The following is an 18,979-nucleotide window of genomic DNA, read 5'->3' on the forward strand; positions in this document are numbered from 1 at the left end:
TTGGAGTGCCAGGAAAGGGCTTTCAGCAGCAATCCAATTTTCAAAGGCTTTCAAAGCAAACTTGGTCCGGACGTGTGGCTAATTAAATAGCTGCAAGTCATTGCAGAATAAAAGCTTTTTGGGAAGGCGTGTGGGAATTGTATCTGTGAAAAAGGACTTTCTACCCTGGTCGAAACAAAATAAAAAAATTCCTTCCAGTGGCACCTTAGACAACGACGAAGTTTGTTATTGGTATGAGCTTTTGTGTGCATGGTATCTGAAGAAGTGTGCATGCGCCTGAAAGCTCATACCAATAACAAACTTTGTTGGTCTCCAAGGTGCTACCGGAAGGAATTTTTTTATTTTGTTTTGACTACGGCAGACCAACACGGCTACCTACCTTTTTCTACCCTGGTGTTGCTGCTGATTCCAGAGAGGACTGCTCACATGGGGGTAGAATATATTTTTGGTTCTTCGGGCTGAACATAACCTCTGCAAGGATCTCAGGGGATTCTGCTGGGTAAGGATGGAGAGCTCTGTCTGTAGAGCACGAGACTCTTAATCTCTGAGTTGTGGGTTCGAGTCCTACCCTGGGCATTGCAGGGAGTTGGAGTAGATGACCCTTGTTCTCCCTTCCTACTGTAAAGTTCTATGATTCTATTATTTCTTTCTGCGGCGCCATCAGGGTGGGGGTATAGCGCAGAAGTCTGGGGCTCAGCAGACTGGACAGAAGCCCCCCGCAACACAGGGCTGGCTTAACCACATGTTCAAATAACCCTTATTAATGTCTAAAGTGTTGCCCCCCTCATAAGCCCGCCTGTAAGTCCAGAGTCTAAAATTTCCAAACTACCCCATGCCTCCTTTTATTTTTTGTTAAAAGCACATGAGTTTTCAGTAAAGATTTAGAGCTATTTACCACTTCAAATGCTTGCCGATATTAAATTAAAAACTAGAAAAGGACAGCGCAGGAATGTTAGGGGCGGAAAAGGATTCTTCCAAGTTCTTTCAGTCGGTTCTTAAGAAAGTGGAGGGGGGCGGGAGATAGGAAAAGGAACTCATTTCCCCCCAAACTGGCACAATATTTTGTAATATGCTGCAATGCTTAATCTATTAATTGGTTTTGTGAATCATAAACATGGTTAATTATGGGTGTCCTTTCAGCTGATTATACATTTTTAGGAAGTCCCCATTTTAAAATAGGCATCTCTGCCTCTTTTTTTTTAACACCTAGGGAGGAACAGCCCATTCTTTTCTTTGTTTTAGTTTTCACATAAGCATGAATGCTTCTTTATAATGAACGGTACTGTTGTTTATTTTATTTTCCTGTAATTTTTGATACCAACTTGGAAAGAAATTAATAAAATGTGTTCAAATGACACTACATAACATAAGTCCCCTCAGGTACCCGGTTCCCAAGCCATAGAAGGGCTTTTCAAGCTGAGTACTTAGAATTGGGCTTGGAAACAAATTACCGTATTTTTTGCTCTATAAGACTCACTTTTTCCCTCCTAAAAAGTAAGGGGAAATGTGTGTGCGTCTTATGGAGCGAATGCAGGCTGCACAGCTATCCCAGAAGCCAGAACAGCAAGAGGGATTGCTGCTTTCACTGCGCAGCGAATCCCTCTTGCTGTTCTGGCTTATGAAATTCAGAATATTTTTTTTCTTGTTTTCCTCCTCCGAAAACTAGGTGCGTCTTGTGGTCTGCTGCGTCTTATAGAGCGAAAAATACGGGTATGTCTGTGTATTTCTTGAAGGGGAAATTTCGTGTAGATTTCTCTCTCTCACACACACACCCTTAATGACAAACTGCACCAGTGAAAGTTTTTTGTGCCATGTGCAACTGTAAGCAGAGGTGAAACCTGTTCTCCTTTGCTTCTTACAATCCTATACACACCCTTTTCAGATTTCTTGAAATCCATCTGCCTCTTCTCCATTTCCAGAGAGATGGGTATGGGGATTGCTGTGGTTAAGATAGCTTGTCTCCCATTCTAAGGGATCACTTTCCATAAGTCATTTAAAAAGCATCATTTAAAAAGCAGCCCCGCTCCTTGCTTTGAAACCATTGTTTTCACCTGCATGCAAATGTATGCAAATTGAATCCCTCAATGAATCAAACAAAATTCATATGCTTGATTAAAGACTCTTTAAAGCTGAGTGACGGCCTTCATAATGTGTGCTACAGTCCAAACTTCATTTCGCAGGTAGAAGGAGTGCTTTTTTAAAACTGGAGCCAAAATAGCTAGCGGTTAACAGAAGTCAGCTATGGTTTATTGGGGTTTATAGAATCCTAAGCTTGGAAATGGACCAAAAAGACACCTAGCCAACGCAGAAAATCTGCTACATCCTTGGCTGAATGTACATTGCTTTCAAAACTCCAATCATTAAACCTGCTCTGGGAGAGTGCAAGTAATTCAGCTCAATGAATTCATGGAAAAATAGGTTTTCTTTGGGATGTATTAGAACAGCAAATGCATTGGGATCATAGAATCCTAGAGTTGGTCGGGACCATGAGGGTCATCTAGTCCAACCCCCTGCAGTGCAGGAATCTTTCTGCCCAATGCGGGGTTCGAACCCACAACCTCGAGACAAAGAATCTCGTGCTCCGCCAACTGTGTTTCGTTTGGCCGGCCTTTTTATCCAAATTAATTTGTATCTCCTGGACTGAAACACATAGCAGAACATGATTTTTATTTATGGATCCTTAATTGCTCTCAAAAAACTTTTCTCTCGGGCCGTTGGCTAATTAAATAATCCATGGCCTTTTAAAATGTGTGGGGTGCATGTGGATTTGTGTGTTAATGTTTTTGTTTTATTATTATGTTTCTCCCCAAAGATAACATATATATATATACATACACATGTGTGTGTATGTATATAAAGTAACCAAAACATCTAAATTACAACAGCTGCATAATTATACACTTAATTATAAAACCCATCACCCTCCACAGCAATTCGACTTCTTTATATTTCTTTCTACCTTTTCCCCTTGCATTCTATAATAAATTATTTTTGTTACATTCTGATTTTTTCCTTCTTTCTTTATTGGTTTTGTTATTGCTTACATTTTTTATTCTAAGCCCATTAGCATGTCATTTTCAGAACAATATTTTGACATATAATCTTCGAAATACTTCCACTCCATTCTTAACTTTTGATTTGATTGATACCTTATAATAGAAGTTAATTTTGCCAATTCTATATACTCACCTAAATGGAAATCTCAACAAAGAGTGGCTTTGTAAATGTTTTATTACTATGCTATGCATTTTTGTGGTTTTATATTGTAAACCAACTTGTGATTCTCGAATGAAGGGCAGTCTAGAAATCACCATCATCATCATCATCTTACAGTACTATTCTCGGCTCAAAAACTGCACGAAACTGCATTTACAGATGGCCATTCAATCTCTGCTTAAAAACCTCCACTGAAGGAGAGCCCACCACCTCGTGAGGAGACCGTTCCCCTGTCGAACAGCTCTTATTGTCAGAAAGAGCATCTTCCTGATGTTTGGTCGCAATCTCCTTTCTTGTAACTTGAAGCCGTGGGTTCGAGTCCTGTGATAATGCAGAGCCATATGCCGTTTTCAGATTGGGACGCGGGTGGCGCTGTGGGTTAAAGCCTCAGCACCTAGGACTTGCCGATCGAAAGGTCGGCGGTTCGAATCCCCACGGCGGGGTGCGCTCCCGTCGCTCGGTCCCAGCGCCTGCCAACCTAGCAGTTCGAAAGCACCCCTGGGTGCAAGTAGATAAATAGGGACCGCTTACCAGCGGGAAGGTGAACGGCGTTCTGTGTGCTGCGCTGGCTCGCCAGATGCAGCTTGTCACGCTGGCCACGTGACCCGGAAGTGTCTGCGGACAGCGCTGGCTCCCGGCCTATAGAGTGAGATGAGCGCACAACCCTAGAGTCTGGCAAGACTGGCCCGTACGGGCAAGGGTACCTTTACCTTTATGCCGTTTTCAGCGCGTTTCGTAACTTGACGTTTATATTAGTGCCGTTTCGAAATATTATACAGTCATACCTCGTTACGTTTGCTTCAGGTTGAGCGTTTTCTATATATATATATATATATATATAATTTTTATTGATTTTAACATATAAATCATAAAATGTACCACAAAACTTATCACTTATACAATCTTCTTAGACTTCCATCAGCACCTCTGATGATCCACCATTTTAACCACTTCTTATGCAATTCGTAACTTTATATTGCCTTTACATCTCTTAACAAATCATCCTTTCCCTTCTCCATTTTTGCAATACTTCCAATAATACTCCTCACAAAACTTCTTGCAAACCTACAAACGTTGTCTGATCTTCACAAATACTTTTCAGATAGTCCGTAAATTTACTCCAGTCTTTTGTGAATTTCTGGTCCCGCCGGTTTCGAATCCTTCCTGTTAGTTTATCTAGTTCTGCATAGTCCATTAACTTCATGCTCCATTCTTCAATCGTCGGTAATTCTTCTTGCTTCCATTTTTGGGCCAATAATATTCTTGCTGCTGTTATTGCATATAAAAAGAGCTTACATTCATTTCTATTTATATCACGCCCAACAATGCCTAGTAAAAATGCTTCTGGTTTCTTTATAAATGTAAAACAGGTTGAGCGTTTTCAGGTTGCTTCCCGCGGCGACTCGGAAGTACCGGAACGGGTTACTTCTGGGTTTCGCCACATGCGCAGGCGCACAAAATGACGTCACGCGCATGTGCAGAAGTGGCGAATCGCGACCCGCGCAGACGCGGGTTGCGTTCTGCTCATGTTGCAAACGGGCCTTCAGAACGGATCCCATTCGCAACCAGAGGTACCACTGTATAACCTTTGACAACAACAGTCATAGAAACCTCGCGTCAGAGGAGGTTCCAAATTTCAGAGGGGGGCTGGGCCTTGCACCTATAGCTGGAAGCAGGAGGGACCCCCAAGCTGGTGAGCCTGGCGATTGGGACCCCTGCATGGGATGATGGCAGTCTGGGAGTGTTGGGAGAGGACAGGAGACAAGTTTGTCATGCACCCATGGCCATCATACCACAGCTGCAACGTCAAGGGACGACTCCTGTGAACGATACTGTGCAAGCAGCCTCTGGAAATTCTGTGTCTCCACGTTTATTTGTCGACTGAGAAATCAAGAAGGGCTGCCCCACTGAATTTCTTCAGGGGAGGAGAAATTCTCCCATCAGTTTTTTGTGGGCGGGGATCGCCGTTAGTGGTGACAATTTGCACAGCTTATTTCTCTCTCCGCCCCCACACTAAGCATTTTTTTGTGGAGGGAGATGTTTCAATTTTGGAGTAATGGTACGAAGTTAGGAACAAAACTCACCTGTCAGGTGGCGGTAAGGGACCTGGCAACCCCGAATGTTTGGCCAAGGCCGGCCAAAATTTGTGGGCCCTGGATCACGTGGCTAGGACTAGACTCATGATTGGACGAGATTGGACTAGATCCCTTCCCACTCTGCAATTCTATGATTCTAAGAATCTGCAAAGTCGGAACGTGTTTCTAAGTGGGAAAGGTCTGTCCCTCTATCCTCACCATCTTCTGCCACAAATTACCCAGAAGCTTTCAGGGTATCTCGTCACTCAAGCCAATGTTAGTGGTACTCTGAGTAGATTCATTGAGGTTAATGGGCATGATGACTTAAGTTAGGACCATTCATTATGGTGGGTTTGCTCCAAGTATATTTGGAGATAATCTTTTGCTCCGAGGGCCAGGTGACGTGAAAGAGAGCAGGGGGAGGGAAATGTAGATTGATTACTGAAAGGTCTTCTTTCTCGCCACAGGAAGGCTGTGCTTCGTGATGATGAATTAGGGCTCAGAGAATCCTTTCTCTGAGCAATGGAGACAAGAGAGTCTGTGATCTTCAGCATGACTGAGACTCGGCGTCTCTCCTTGGACGAAAATACAGACCTAGCCAACGGGGATGCTGAGCAGTTGGATTCAGGTGGGCTTTTTATTTTTGGCTAAGCTTTATGAGCCGGTGTACTGTAGCAGTTAAGATAATAATAATAATAATAATAATAATAATAATAATAATAATAATAAAAAAAAATAATTTTATCTATACCCCACCCTCCCCAGCCAAGACCAGGCCCAGGGCGGCTAACACCAGATATAAAAACAATTGATTAAAATACAACTTAAAAACAAGATTAAAGTACAACATTAAATTGCAGCCACATTTCAGTAGAAACTCAAATCAAAAACTCTTTGGGGATGAAAATTTCAAATCTTCACCAAGGCCAACTATCCAGACTGGTTGTACGTGGGCCAGAAAAAAACCAGCCAACAAGTGTTGGAAGGAGCCGTGCGTGGCTAGATTCAAGTCCCTACTCAGCTGTGAAGGTCGCTGGGCAACCTTGAGCCAATCCCGAACTCTTGGCCTAGCCTGCCTCACAGGGATGTTGTGATTGGTGGCAGACTAGCGGAGAACAGCAACACGCTGACCTGACCAATCGGAAGAGAGCTGGGATATAAATAAATACAGCTAATACACAGGGACGGAGAAATCTGTCCATTTTGGTTGCTCTCCATTTCCCAATTTTAAATTTGCTTCCCTGCATCAGTTTGCAATTATTATTATTATTATTATTATTATTAGTTCTCACGAAATGTTAAGGAAAGTGGGGTATGTGAAGTTGCTCATCAATGCTCAGCTCCTGGGCAGCAGGCCCACATGGTCACTGCTTTCCCCAACCTCCCGGTGAGACATAGCGCATTTTGAAAGTACTTCTTGCAGTGCATTGTTAAACTATGGAACTCCCTACCACTGGCCGCAAGGATGGTCACCAGCATAAAGGTAAAGGGACCCCTGACCCTTAGGTCCAGTCGTGACCGACTCTGGGGTTGCGGCGCTCATCTCGCTTTACTAGCCGAGGAAGCCAGCATATAGCTTCCGGGTCATGTGGCCAGCATGACTAAGCCGCTTCTGGCGAACCAGAGCAGTGCACAGAAATGCCATTTACCTTCCCGCCGGAGCAGTACCTATTTATCTACTTGCACTTTGACGTGCTTTCGAACTGCTAGGTTGGCAGGAGCAGGGACCGAGCAACGGGAGCTCACCCTGTCACGGGGATTCGATCCACCGACCTTCTGATCGGCAAGCCCTAGGCTCTGTCGTTTAATCCACAGCGCCACCTGCGTCCCTGGTCACCAGCATAGATGGCTTTAAAGAGGGTTAGACAAATTCATGGAGGAAAGGACCATCTCAGGCTGCTTGTGTGCTCTGCCTTCACACCTCTGAATAGGAGGTAGTAGGAGGGGAGGGGGGTTCTTGTGTTCAAATCCTGCTTGCGGGTTTCCCACAGGGATCTGGTTGGCCCCTGTGAGAACAGGATGCTGGACTAGATGGGCCATTGGCCTGATCCAGCAGACTCTTCTTATGCCCTTATGCTGATTTAAATTGTAGATTTATTTTATTTTTAAAATTGAATCTATACATGTACAGTCATACCTCGGGTTGAAGTAGCTTCAGGTATTTTTCGGTTGCGCTCTGTGGCGATCCGGAAGTAACGGAGTGCGTTACTTCCAGGTTTCGCCGCTCGCACATGCGCAGACGCTCAAAATGATGTCATGCGCATGCGCAGAAGTGGCAAAACGCGACTCGCGCACATGTTATGTTTACTTCAGGATGCGAATGGGGCTCCGGAATGGATCCTGTTCGTATCCAGAGGTACCACTGTACATTAGCACACACAAAATTTATGCAGATCTTTCATGCCTTTCTCCTTTCTTCCCTGTGGTGATACATTCCCTCTTTTTTGATGATGTAGAAAAGGCGACCCTAACAGAAGCCCGCCTTTTTGTGGAGTAGTCAACAGAGTTGACTAAGTACCGGAGCTGATAAACAGCTAAAGTTGTGCCACCAAACGTATTAGAGAAGCAAGTGATTGAAAGGCAACTAATTAAAACTATTCAAATCTGCTTCTAATGAGCCTGTTTGCTTATTCTTCATTTTCTCACATAACCTGTACAACACGAGACCTCATTGCTGGCTTGAACACATAACATACGTGTTTTTGTTTTATATTAAGCAGATGAAAGTTCAAATTCCGAAGACGTTGATTTCAACTGGGATGAATACTTGGAAGAAACAGGATCTTGTGCGGCCCCTCACACTTCGTTTAAGCACGTAGGTATTTTTTGCCTGGAGTTTCTGGTCCTCATTACCAATGATGAAACCTTGCAAACAGTGTTAGAAACTCAGATATCTCAGCCGGGTGCCAAATGGCTCCTTAAACCAGTTGCCAAAACAGAATGTCTAGTTGCCATTTTGGGGGAAAGACAGCTTTAAAGTCTTACTTTTCAAATGACTGGGATTGATTCTCAGTTAAACATCTGGCAAGTTCAGATGACGACCTTGAGTTCGGCTGAGAACTTTGAGAACCTAAAGAAGAAAAGTCACTTGATCCAGAACAGTCCACATATCTATCGAACTATTTCACCCTCTTTTTCTTAATGGTGACTGCTTATGCTCCAGAAATTCAGATTGTGCAGATAAAATATAACAGATAGATTTCTACAGGATATGAGTGTGTGGAAACAGTCCAGATCCAATGATCCCCAGATGGTGGAGATGTCAGGCACAATCTTGGCACCCAGGCATCTTCTCTTGGTCGCAGGCGGTCGAAAACCAGGTGCAAAATGTGCCTGGCACTTGGCTAATTTCGAACACTGCTTGAAAACATGGTGCCTAGTTAGACACTGGAATCCGCTCCTATGTGAGGTAGCAATGCCCACCAATGCGAATGGCTTTTCAGTGTGTTAGACAAATTCACGGAGGATAAGGCTATGTTTTAGCACCTCTGCCAGAGGCAGTATTTTTCTGAATACCGGTTGCTCAGAGTGCACCTGAGAGTGCAGTTGCTCTCAGGTCTTCCTTGTGGGAAGCCCACAGGCCTACGGTTAACCACTGTGAGAAGGGACGTGGGTGGCGCTGTGGTCTAAACCACTGAGCCTCTTGGGCTTGCCGATCGGAAGGTTGGTGGTTCGAATCCCCGCGACGGGGTGACCTCCCGTTGCTCTGTCCCAGCTCCTGCCATCCTAGCAGTTCAAAAGCATGCCACTGCAAGTGGATAAATAGATGTACCACTGCAGCGGGAAGAAAAACAGCGTCAGACAGTACTAGGTCTAGAAACATTTAGACCTGCACATTTGTAAAGGCTGTTCTAATAATAGTAATAGTAGTAGTAGTAATATAATAATAATAATAATAATAATAATAATAATAATAATAATAATAATAATTTACTTATACCCCGCCCTCCCCGACCAGAGCCGGGCTCAGGGCAGCTAACACCAGTAAAATTACAATAGAAACATAATAGGGGGGAAAACAAAACAAAACAAAAACCCAATTTAAAATACAGGTATAAATACAATTTAAAATGCAGCCTCATTTTAAAAGTAGCCCATAAATCAAAATTGTAAGGGGAGGGAAGACATAAGGGTCAGACTGAGTCCAAACCAAAGGCCAGGCGGAACAGCTCTGTCTTGCAGGCCCTGCGGAAAGATGTCAAGTCCCGCAGGGCCTAGTCTCTTGTGACAGAGCATTCCACCAAGTCGGGGCCAGTACTGAAAAGGCCCTGGCCCTAGTTGAGACCAATCTAACCACCTTGCGACTTGGGACCTCCAAGGTGTTGTCATTTGTGGACCTTAAGGTCCTCCGCGGGGCATACCAGGAGAGGCGGTCCCGTAGGTACGTGGGTCCTAGGCCGCATAGGGCTTTAAAGGACAAAACAAGCACCTTAAACCTGACCCTGTACTCCACCGGGAGCCAGTGCAGTTGGTAAAGCACTGGATGAATGTGATCCCGTGGCGAGGACCCCGTAAGGAGCCTCACTGCGGCGTTCTGCGCCCGCTGGAGTTCTAGAGGAATCGTATCTTGTTTCCTTCTTGTTCCTTAAGCCAAAGCAACCCTGTTTCTTTCTTCTTTTGGGGAAGGTGGAAGTCAGCCTCCAGAGCAGTTTCCAACCCGGCATGAAGCTAGAGGTGGCCAACAAACACAACCCAGAGACCTACTGGGTGGCAACCATCATCACCACATGCGGGCAGCTCTTGCTGCTGCGTTACTGCGGCTACGAAGACGACCGCAGAGCTGATTTCTGGTGCGACGTCATGACAGCCGATCTCCACCCTGTGGGTTGGTGCACCCAGAACAACAAAGTTCTGATGCCTCCCAATGGTAAGTAAGTCTGGCATCTTGATACGGCGACGTTGGCCAAGGTCTTCTGCTTAGTATTCTAGGGATGCGTTGTGCCTCTGTTCTACCTGCAAATTTTAATCATTGGCAAGCTATCTGGCTGAAACGAACTGCCACCGCAAAAATGACTTCAGTGTAGAAGGGCCGTAGCTCAGGATTGCTGTAGGGGCGGAGGAGAAATGTGATTAATTCATTCATTTATTGAATTTATATTCAGAGGTACAGTGGTACCTCAGGTTAAGTACTTAATTCGTTCTGGAGGTCCGTTCTTAACCTGAAACTGTTCATAACCTGAAGCACCACTTTAGCTAATGGGGCCTCCTGCTGCTGCCGCCGGAGCACGATTTCTGTTCTTATCCTGAAGCAAAGCTCTTAACCTGAAGCACTATTTCTGGGTTAGCGGAGTCTGTAACCTGAAGCGTATGTAACCCGAGGTACCACTGTATATACCACCCTATACCCAGAGGGACGTGGGTGGCGCTGTTGTCTAAAGTACAGAGCCTAGGGCTTGCCGATCAGAAGGTCGGCGGTTCAAATCCCCGCGATGGGGTGAGCTCCCGTTGCTCGGTCCCTGCTCCTGCCAACCGAGCAGTTCGAAAGCATGTCAAAGTGCAAGTTGATAAATAGGTACCGCTCCGGCAGGAAGGTAAACGGCGTTTCCGTACGCTGCTCTGGTTCGCCAGAAGCGGCTTAGTCATGCTGGCCACATGTACGCCGGCTCCATCGGCTAATAAAGCAAGATGAGAACCGCAACCCCAGAGTCGTCCGCAACTGGACCTAACGGTCAGGGGTCCCTTTACCTTTTATACCCAGAGGTCTCAGGGCAATTCACAAAGAAGGTCACAATATGTAAAATAAAAATAAAAACAATAACCCAATAATGCCCACATCCTCTAAAGAGCCACATTTTAAAGGGTATAGGGTGTTGATCAGGTCAACCAAAGGCCTGGTAAAAAAGGGACGTTTTTGTCGGGCGCCTAAAGGTGTATAATGAAGGTGCCAGGCGAACTTCACAGGAGAGAGCATTCCACACACGGGGAGCCACTGCAGAGAAGGCCCCGTTCTCGTGTTGCTGCCCTCCGGACCTTTCAAGAAGGAGGCACACAAAGAAGGGCCTCAGATGATGATCTTAGCATCCGGGTAGGTTCATATGGAAAGAGGCGGTCCTTGAGGTCTTGCGGTCCTGAACCGTTTAAGGCTTTATAGCTCAAAACCAGCACTTTGAATTGGACCGGAAACTAAACAGTAGCCAGTACAGTCGGCGGCTCTATCAATTTTGCACTTTCAGAAACTATATGTACCAACCAAAACGCAGTTGTCCTTCAAAATTAAGCTTAGCCAAATTCTGTGATCCGTTTCTCCAGCCAAATAATGTTTACCCCCTCCAAAATAAAAAATAGCAACGTTTTAAAAACTGTTTTATTATGGTTGTGTTTGACTCCCTGCCCTCCTTTGGGAGGAAAGACGGGATGGAAAATGAATGAATGAATAAAGATAAATAGCTGTGCATGTAGCAATCTTTTGCCAGCACCTGTGCATGAGCTCTCAGGTCAACAACTGTCCTCCTTTCCTGAACCTTATCTCATGCGAGCACATATGGACATACTGAAAAAAAGAAAACGAATTTGAAAATTGAGCTATCCATGAATCCAGGAAATTCACATGGAGACAGTATGTGTGTGCGTGTGCATTAGCCGCCGCCCCCTTCCCCAACTCTGCTTTTACAGTGTGGTTTGTAATTCATTTTTGGCAAGGAGGGGAGAAGGGATTCGCAGAGGCAAGTGAATCATGATCCGCTTGGGTCAAAAGGGAAGAGTTTTTATTGAGTGCTGTAATGACTGGTTTTCAGCTGGAGGCTTCACAGAGATGCTGAATTGTGCCTAGTGTATGTTGATGTTATGCGTTGCCAGACACAATATGGCGCATTTGCTAAATAACCTCGGAGTACCGTCTAACCTGCAGCCTCCTGCAACCTAGATCTTTTGGACTCCCATCAGGTTTTCTGGCTGGGGTTGATGGGAGTTGGAGTCCAAAACCCAGGTGCTGCAGAGGAGGCAGAAAGGTCCCAGGTTCAAATCCTGGCATTTTCAGATAGGGCCGGGAATGCGCCCTCCTACCGCTCCCCCCCTCTGGAGAATCTCTGGCAGCCACTGTGGACCACTCTACAGTGGTACCTTGGGCTACAGACGCTCCAGGTTTCATACGCTTCAGGTTACAGACTCCGCTAACCCAGAAATAGTACCTCGGGTTAAGAACTTTGCTTCAGGATAAGAACAGAAATCGTGCTCCGGCGGCGCAGCAGCAGCAGGAGGCCCCATTAGCTAAAGTGGTACCTCAGGTTAAGAACAGTTTCAGGTTAAGAACAGACCTCCAGAATGAATTAAGTACTTAACCTGAGGTACCACTGTATTCTGTCTTGGTCAGGCCCCACCTGGAATACTCTGTCCAGTTCTGAGCGTCACAATTTAAGAAGGCTGTTAACCTGCAAAATAAGCAGGTTTTTCCTCTGTACAGTGGTACAGTACATTTGCTTGCCATAGCTTATGAGCTTCTTGGTAAACAACCAGAGGAACATAGGAAACTTCCTTCTACCAGTTAAGACCATTGGTCTATCTACCTCAGTACTGGCAACTCTGACTGGTTTTCCCAGTCCTGCCTGGAGATGGCGGGGATTGAATTGGGGACGTTCTGCATGCAAAGCAGACGCTCCGTCGCTGAGCTCTGGCCCCCCAGCCCTGCTTCATCGAAAGAAATTTGACTGCCCTTTGCAACAACTTCCAAATAATTTGCGGCCAAAGCAGGCAAGAAGTGGTGTGAAATGCCCGGACTTCATCCAAACAGCAGGCGCCAAATGAACGGCGTGTAATGACTTCTAAGTAATATTGTGGCTGCAGCCAAATACCAAGTGGAAATTTATGGAAGATTTAATGAATGAATATTTTGCGCCCGTTCAGTTCTTCTCGGGTAGTAAATGATTTAGCAGGATACAAAGGAGCCACCTTCAGGGTTTGTTTAGGCTTTTAAATTGAACTAATTTAATCAACTTCTTCAGTCAGGCTTGATATTGGATTCTTTCTGCATGCTGTACTGTATTTAAAGTTTGTTGGGGACTCTCCGCCCCCTTCTCCTCTTTCAGATTAAATAATAATAATATGGATTTATTTTCATATTTTTTTTTTGGTTGGAAAGCTTGGAAAAATTAGTTTCTCTAATTGTTTTTCCACAAGCTAAGTTGCTGGTTTTGGAGATCAGTTGCTGGTTTTTTAAAAAATTAGGGGGGGGGGAATGAGCTGAATCTGCTGAGGATATTGATTAGATCATGTTGACTGAAAGACAACAACAGCATTTTTACATTTGGGGGGGGGAGCAGCATATAAATTAAATAATGAAGACGGGGAAATAAAAAGATCTTGGTGCCCAAGAGATATTGGGGTTTGTGCTGAGCTAGCTTCCTGGAGGGAATATTCCAAAAAGCGGTGTCACCACTGAAAGGCCTCTGCCCTGTCATTGCAGAGCCGAGATGGGGAATCTGCACTCTCTGGGTGGGAGCCTAGTGGTGACCGGTGCCCTTTTAAGGTAGGGTAGAAAGGGCTCCATGATCACTGCAGATGGTGACAGTAGTCATGAAATTAAAAGATGCCTGCTTCTTGGGAGAAAAGCAATGACAAACCTAGACAGAATCTTAAAAAGCAGAGACATCACCTTGCCAACAAAGATCCATATAGTTAAAGCTATGGTTTTCCCAGTAGTGATGTATGGAAGTGAGAGCTGGACCATAAAGAAGGCTGATAGACGAAGAATGGATGCTTTTGAATTCTGGTGCTGGAGGAGACTCTTGAGAGTCCCATGGACTGCAAGAAGATCAAACCTATCCATTCTTAAGGAAATCAGCCCTGAGTTCTCACTGGAAGGACAGATCCTGAAGCTGAGGCTCCAGTACTTTGGCCACCTCATGAGAAGAGAAGACTCCCTGGAAAAGACCCTGATGTTGGGAAAGATGGAGGGCACAAGGAGAAGGGGACGACAGAGGATGAGATGGTTGGACAGTGTTCTTGAAGCTACCAGCATGAGTTTGACCAAACTGCGGGAGGCAGTGGAAGACAGGAGTGCCTGGCGTGCTCTGGTCCATGGGGTCATGAAGAGTCGGACACGACTAAACGACTAAACAACAATGCCGTCCTCACCATGCTGCAAACTTTGCCCACCAATTTTGTTTTAGGATCTGTTCCCTCCATTGGCTACTGATGCGACGCTTCCTGTGGGTAAGCAACAACCCTTTCCCCACCGCAAGTGTGGTAGACTATACTGAGCTAGAGGGGCCATTGGTCTGACTCTGCATTTGACAGCTTCCTACGCAGGCCTGAACTCGCTTAATGAACACGGTTGGCAGTCCCGTGGAGCACTGCGTGCGCCGATCTCCTCCCCGTGAAAAACCTCCTTTATTTTTTGAAACGGCATCTTCATGGCAGGCTACAGATGGACGGTGCCTGTCGTAAAAAATAAGGAGGCTCAGATTTATGGGACGCTCGGAATGAATAACTGCCGCTCTGGGAGGCAGTGAAACTGTTTTAATGAAATGACCCTGCGCTGTATGAAAATATCCACTCCCCAACACCGCCTTTATGACAGCTGGGAAGTTGATTTTGGGAGGAAACAAAGAGAGATGAAGAGGATTTATTGTGCTATCGCCCTGCGTGGTGCAACATACATATCAATAATATGAGGAGAGTCGGGGGATTATTTAACAGACGTAAATAAATGGTATGGGATGCGGGTGGTGCTGTGGGTTAAACCACAGAGCCTAGGGCTTGCCGATCAGAAGGTCGGCGGTTCGAATCCCCATGATGGGGTGAGCTCCCGTTGCTCGGTCCCTGCTCCTGCCAACCTAGCAGTTCGAAAGCATGTCAAAGTGCAAGTAGATAAATAGGTACCACTCCGGCGGGACGGTAAACGGCGTTTCTGTGCGCTGCTCTGGTTCGCCAGAAGCGGCTTAGTCATGCTGGCCACATGACCCGGAAGCTGTACGCCGGCTCCCTTGGCCAATAAAGTGAGATGAGCGCCGCAACCCCAGAGTCGGCCACGACTGGACCTAATGGTCAGGGGTCCCTTTACCTTTACCTAAATAAATGCTACTCCACGGCATGAGGAAAGGAAATAAAGGTCTCTGCCTCAAACAGCTTACAATCTCAAGCTTGAAGAAAGTATAGAGGACATGGCAACAGGGAGTTGAAGACTGATGCACCCACATCAGATATCTAGGGAGGGGGTATCACCCCCAAAAAATACCTTAACTTGTAACTATTTAGGGCCTGGAAGCACCAATAAATCTTTGGCTATGTGCTCTCCCAAGCCCACATTCCCAACATGATTGCATTTCTGTCTCAGCGTAGATAAATAGGTACCGCTCCGGCGGGAAGGTAAATAGCGTTTCCGTGCGCTGCTCTTTTTCCAGTGTTCCGTTGGACCAGAAGTGGCTTAGTCCTGCTTGCCACATAACCCGGAAAGCTGTCTGTGGACAAACACTGGCTCCCTCGGCCTGAAAGCGAGATGAGCGCCGCAACCCCATAGTCGCCTTGGACTGGACTTAACCGTCCAGGGGTCCTTTAACCTGTCCACAGAATAGGAGGCGGCACGTTCCCCAAGGAGTTGGCTTCAGGCACCAGTCTTGTTGGCAGACCAAGTCTGTGGCACAAAGAGGTCTGCAGGCGTGACGCCTGACTTCGCATGCAGACAAAGTTCTGAACTCACGGAGGGTTTGAGACCCATCGGCTCCCCTCACCTGGTTTAGCCAGCCAGTCAACGCCATTCCCGGGATGCAGCTGTAGTTGCATGCTAACAGCTTCTAGGAGCCACAGGTGAGAGCTAAGTGCAAGGTAGGGACCAAAGGTGGACAAATGACCCCAGAAGGGGCAAGACATGCCCCCCCCCCGAGGTACTACCCTCCCCTCACAACCCATACACCCCAGGGCAGCTGTTGGGAATGATCATTTCATACCCATGCTCTGGTTATCTCTCGCTTGGACTACTGCAATGTGCTCTATGTGGGGCTACCTTTGAAGATGACCCAGAAACTACAACTAATCCAGAATGCAGCAGTTAGACTGGTGACTGGGAGTGGCCGCCGAGACCACATAACACGGGTCTTGAAAGACCTACACTGGCTCTCAGTACGTTTCCGAGCACAATTCAGAATGTTGGTGCTGACCTTTAAAGCCCTAAACTGCCTCGGTCCAGTATACCTGAAGGAGCGTCTCCACCTCCATCGTTCTGCCCGGACACTGAGGTCCAGCGCCGAGGGCCTTCTGGCGGTTCCCTCGCTGCGAGAAGCCAAGTTACAGGGAACCAGGCATAGGGCCTTCTCAGTAGTGGCACCCGCCCTGTGGAACACCCTCCCACCAGATGTCAAAGAGAAAAACAACTACCAGACATTTAGAAGACATCTGAAGGCAGCCCTGTTTAGGGAAGCTTTTAATGTTTGATGCGTTACTGTATTTTAATATTTTGTTGGAAGCTGCCCAGAGTGGCTGGGGAAGCCCAGCCAGATGGGCGGGGTATAAATAATAAATTATTATTATTATTATTATTATTGCCGCTAGCAGGCAATGTTCCTTCTCCTTCCTGCCGCAAGCAGCCAAGATCAGGCTTGGCTAAGTTCGAAGCCCCGACGAAAATTCTTTCCCGGCGGCAAATGTTGCTCTAATGAACTTAACTATTGACCTTTGATACACACAAGTAAGCAACCTAACTAGACAAGGCTCAGAGGCAACACAGAGAGCAAGTCTTAAATCTTTAGGGGAAAAGAAGGTCCCATTTATCTGCGTGAACCTTCCAGCTAATGCAGCACTTTATTTCCACGGCCATAAAATTGCTAATTCCTCCGGAGACACTATTCAAAGATAGCATTGTGTAAAACTGTACGGTTAGTTATTATTTTAATTTTTTCTCTTTTCTTTTACAAGGGATGAGAGCAGTCACCTTTGCATTTTCCACAGCCCCCTTAGTTTAAATAGATTTGCACGAAACTATAAAAGCAGAAACGTAATAAGCAATACACATGTTCCGGATAAGGTGAATTTAATCATAGAGGCACTGGTAGACCGAAAGTGTGTCTGGAATAAAGCACTGCTCTGTTAACAGGGCAGAAATTCTGCATATTTATATACTATGCCTGGCCAATCTGGTGGCCTCATACTGTCTACCAATCAGAAGGGCCGATGTTGCAGGCACCCATTCCCGCCCCCCATGTAGCCAAAGAGGGCCCAGAGGTCTGAGTGCAAGTGCAGGGATGTGATTGAATATTTTTGTTGCTCTAAATGAGGGCTGGAGAAGCCATGAATCTTCAGGCACTGTTGGACTCCAACTCCCATCAGCTTCAGCCAGCATGAGCAATGGTCAGGGATGATGGGAGTTGTAGTCCAGCAACACCTGGACAAGAGCAGAGTATAACCTGCCGAGAAAATAACAGTTCGTCTTCCTGAGATCAGGCCTTTATTGGGGGGGAAGGAGTCTCAGGGGCATAGAAAGTCACCTTTATACAGAGTCAGACCATTGGTCCATCTATCTCAATATTATCAATCCCATAAGTCACACATTCCATGTCTAGTTCTGGGCATAGCTGTCAACTTTCCCCTTTTTTAAAAGGGAAATTCCCTTATTCCGAATAGGATTCCTTGCAAGAAAAGGGAAAAGTTGACAGCTATGGTTCTGGGCCCCACAATTTAAGAAGGATGTCAATGAGCTGGAAAGTGTGCAGAGGAGGGCGACCAAGATGATCAAGGGCAGGGGTAGGCAAACTAAGGCCCGGGGGCCGGATCCGGCCCAATCGCCTCCTCAATCCAGCCTGCGGATGGTCCGGGAATCAGCATGTTTTTACATGAGTAGAAAGTGTCCTTTTATTTAAAATGCATCTCTGGGTTATTTGTGGGGCATAGGAATCCATTCATATATTTTTTTCAAAATATAGTCTGGCCCCCCACAAGGTCTGAGGGACGGTGGACCGGCCCCCTGCTGAAAAAGGATGCTGACCCCGATCAAGGGTCTGGAAACCATGCCTTATGAGGAATGGTTGAGGGAGCTGGGTGTGCTTAGCTTGGAAAAGTGGAGACGGAGAGGAGATAGGAGAGCCATCTTCAAATATCTCTCACGGAAGAGGGAGCAAGCCTGTTTTCTCCTGCTCTGGAGGGCAGGACTCGCACCCACGGCTTCAAGTTACAACAGAGGAGATTCCTTTCTGACAGTAAGAGCTGTTTGACAGTGGGGCGGCCTTCCTTGGGAGCTGGTGGGCTCCCAAGATGAATTTTAACAGGGAGAAATGTAAAGTATTGCACCTGGGCAAAAAAAATGAGAGGCACAAATACAAGATGGGTGACACCTGGCTTGAGAGCAGTACATGTGAAAAGGATCTAGGAGTCTTGGTTGACCACAAACTTGACATGAGCCAACAGTGTGACGCGGCAGCTAAAAAAGCCAATGCAATTCTGGGCTGCATCAATAGGAGTATAGCATCTAGATCAAGGGAAGTAATAGTGCCACTGTATTCTGCTCTGGTCAGACCTCACCTGGAGTACTGTGTCCAGTTCTGGGCACCACAGTTCAAGAGGACACTGACAAACTGGAACGTGTCCAGAGGAGGGCAACCAAAATGGTCAAAGGCCTGGAAACGATGCCTTATGAGGAACGGCTAAGGGAGCTGGGCATGTTTAGCCTGGAGAAGAGGAGGTTAAGGGGTGATATGATAGCCATGTTCAAATATATAAAAGGATGTCACATAGAGGAGGGAGAAAGGTTGTTTTCTGCTGCTCCA

General features: G+C 46.1%; 1 protein-coding gene across 4 annotated transcripts in view; it reads left to right on the forward strand.

The window, feature by feature from the left end:
- Nucleotides 1–18,979, forward strand: part of SFMBT2 (Scm like with four mbt domains 2) — an 82,620-nt gene that overhangs the window by 6,082 nt on the left and 57,559 nt on the right. For 2 of the 4 annotated variants that reach the window (XR_014538749.1, XM_083572642.1), the window contains exons 1-3: nucleotides 4,198–5,919; nucleotides 8,012–8,106; nucleotides 9,918–10,158. Coding sequence is in view for 3 of the 4 variants with exons in the window: in XM_083572642.1 (XP_083428768.1) it covers nucleotides 5,814–5,919; nucleotides 8,012–8,106; nucleotides 9,918–10,158 (442 nt within the window). In the remaining variant the exon portion in view is untranslated. Of the gene's footprint in view, nucleotides 1–4,195; nucleotides 5,920–8,011; nucleotides 8,107–9,917; nucleotides 10,159–18,979 lie in introns of those variants that run through there. The other 2 variants (XM_083572643.1, XM_083572644.1) reach the window with 2 other exon arrangements.

The sequence above is a fragment of the Podarcis filfolensis genome (assembly GCF_964270895.1).
Source record: "Podarcis filfolensis genome assembly, chromosome: 10".
NCBI classification, from domain to species: Eukaryota; Metazoa; Chordata; class Lepidosauria; order Squamata; family Lacertidae; genus Podarcis; species Podarcis filfolensis.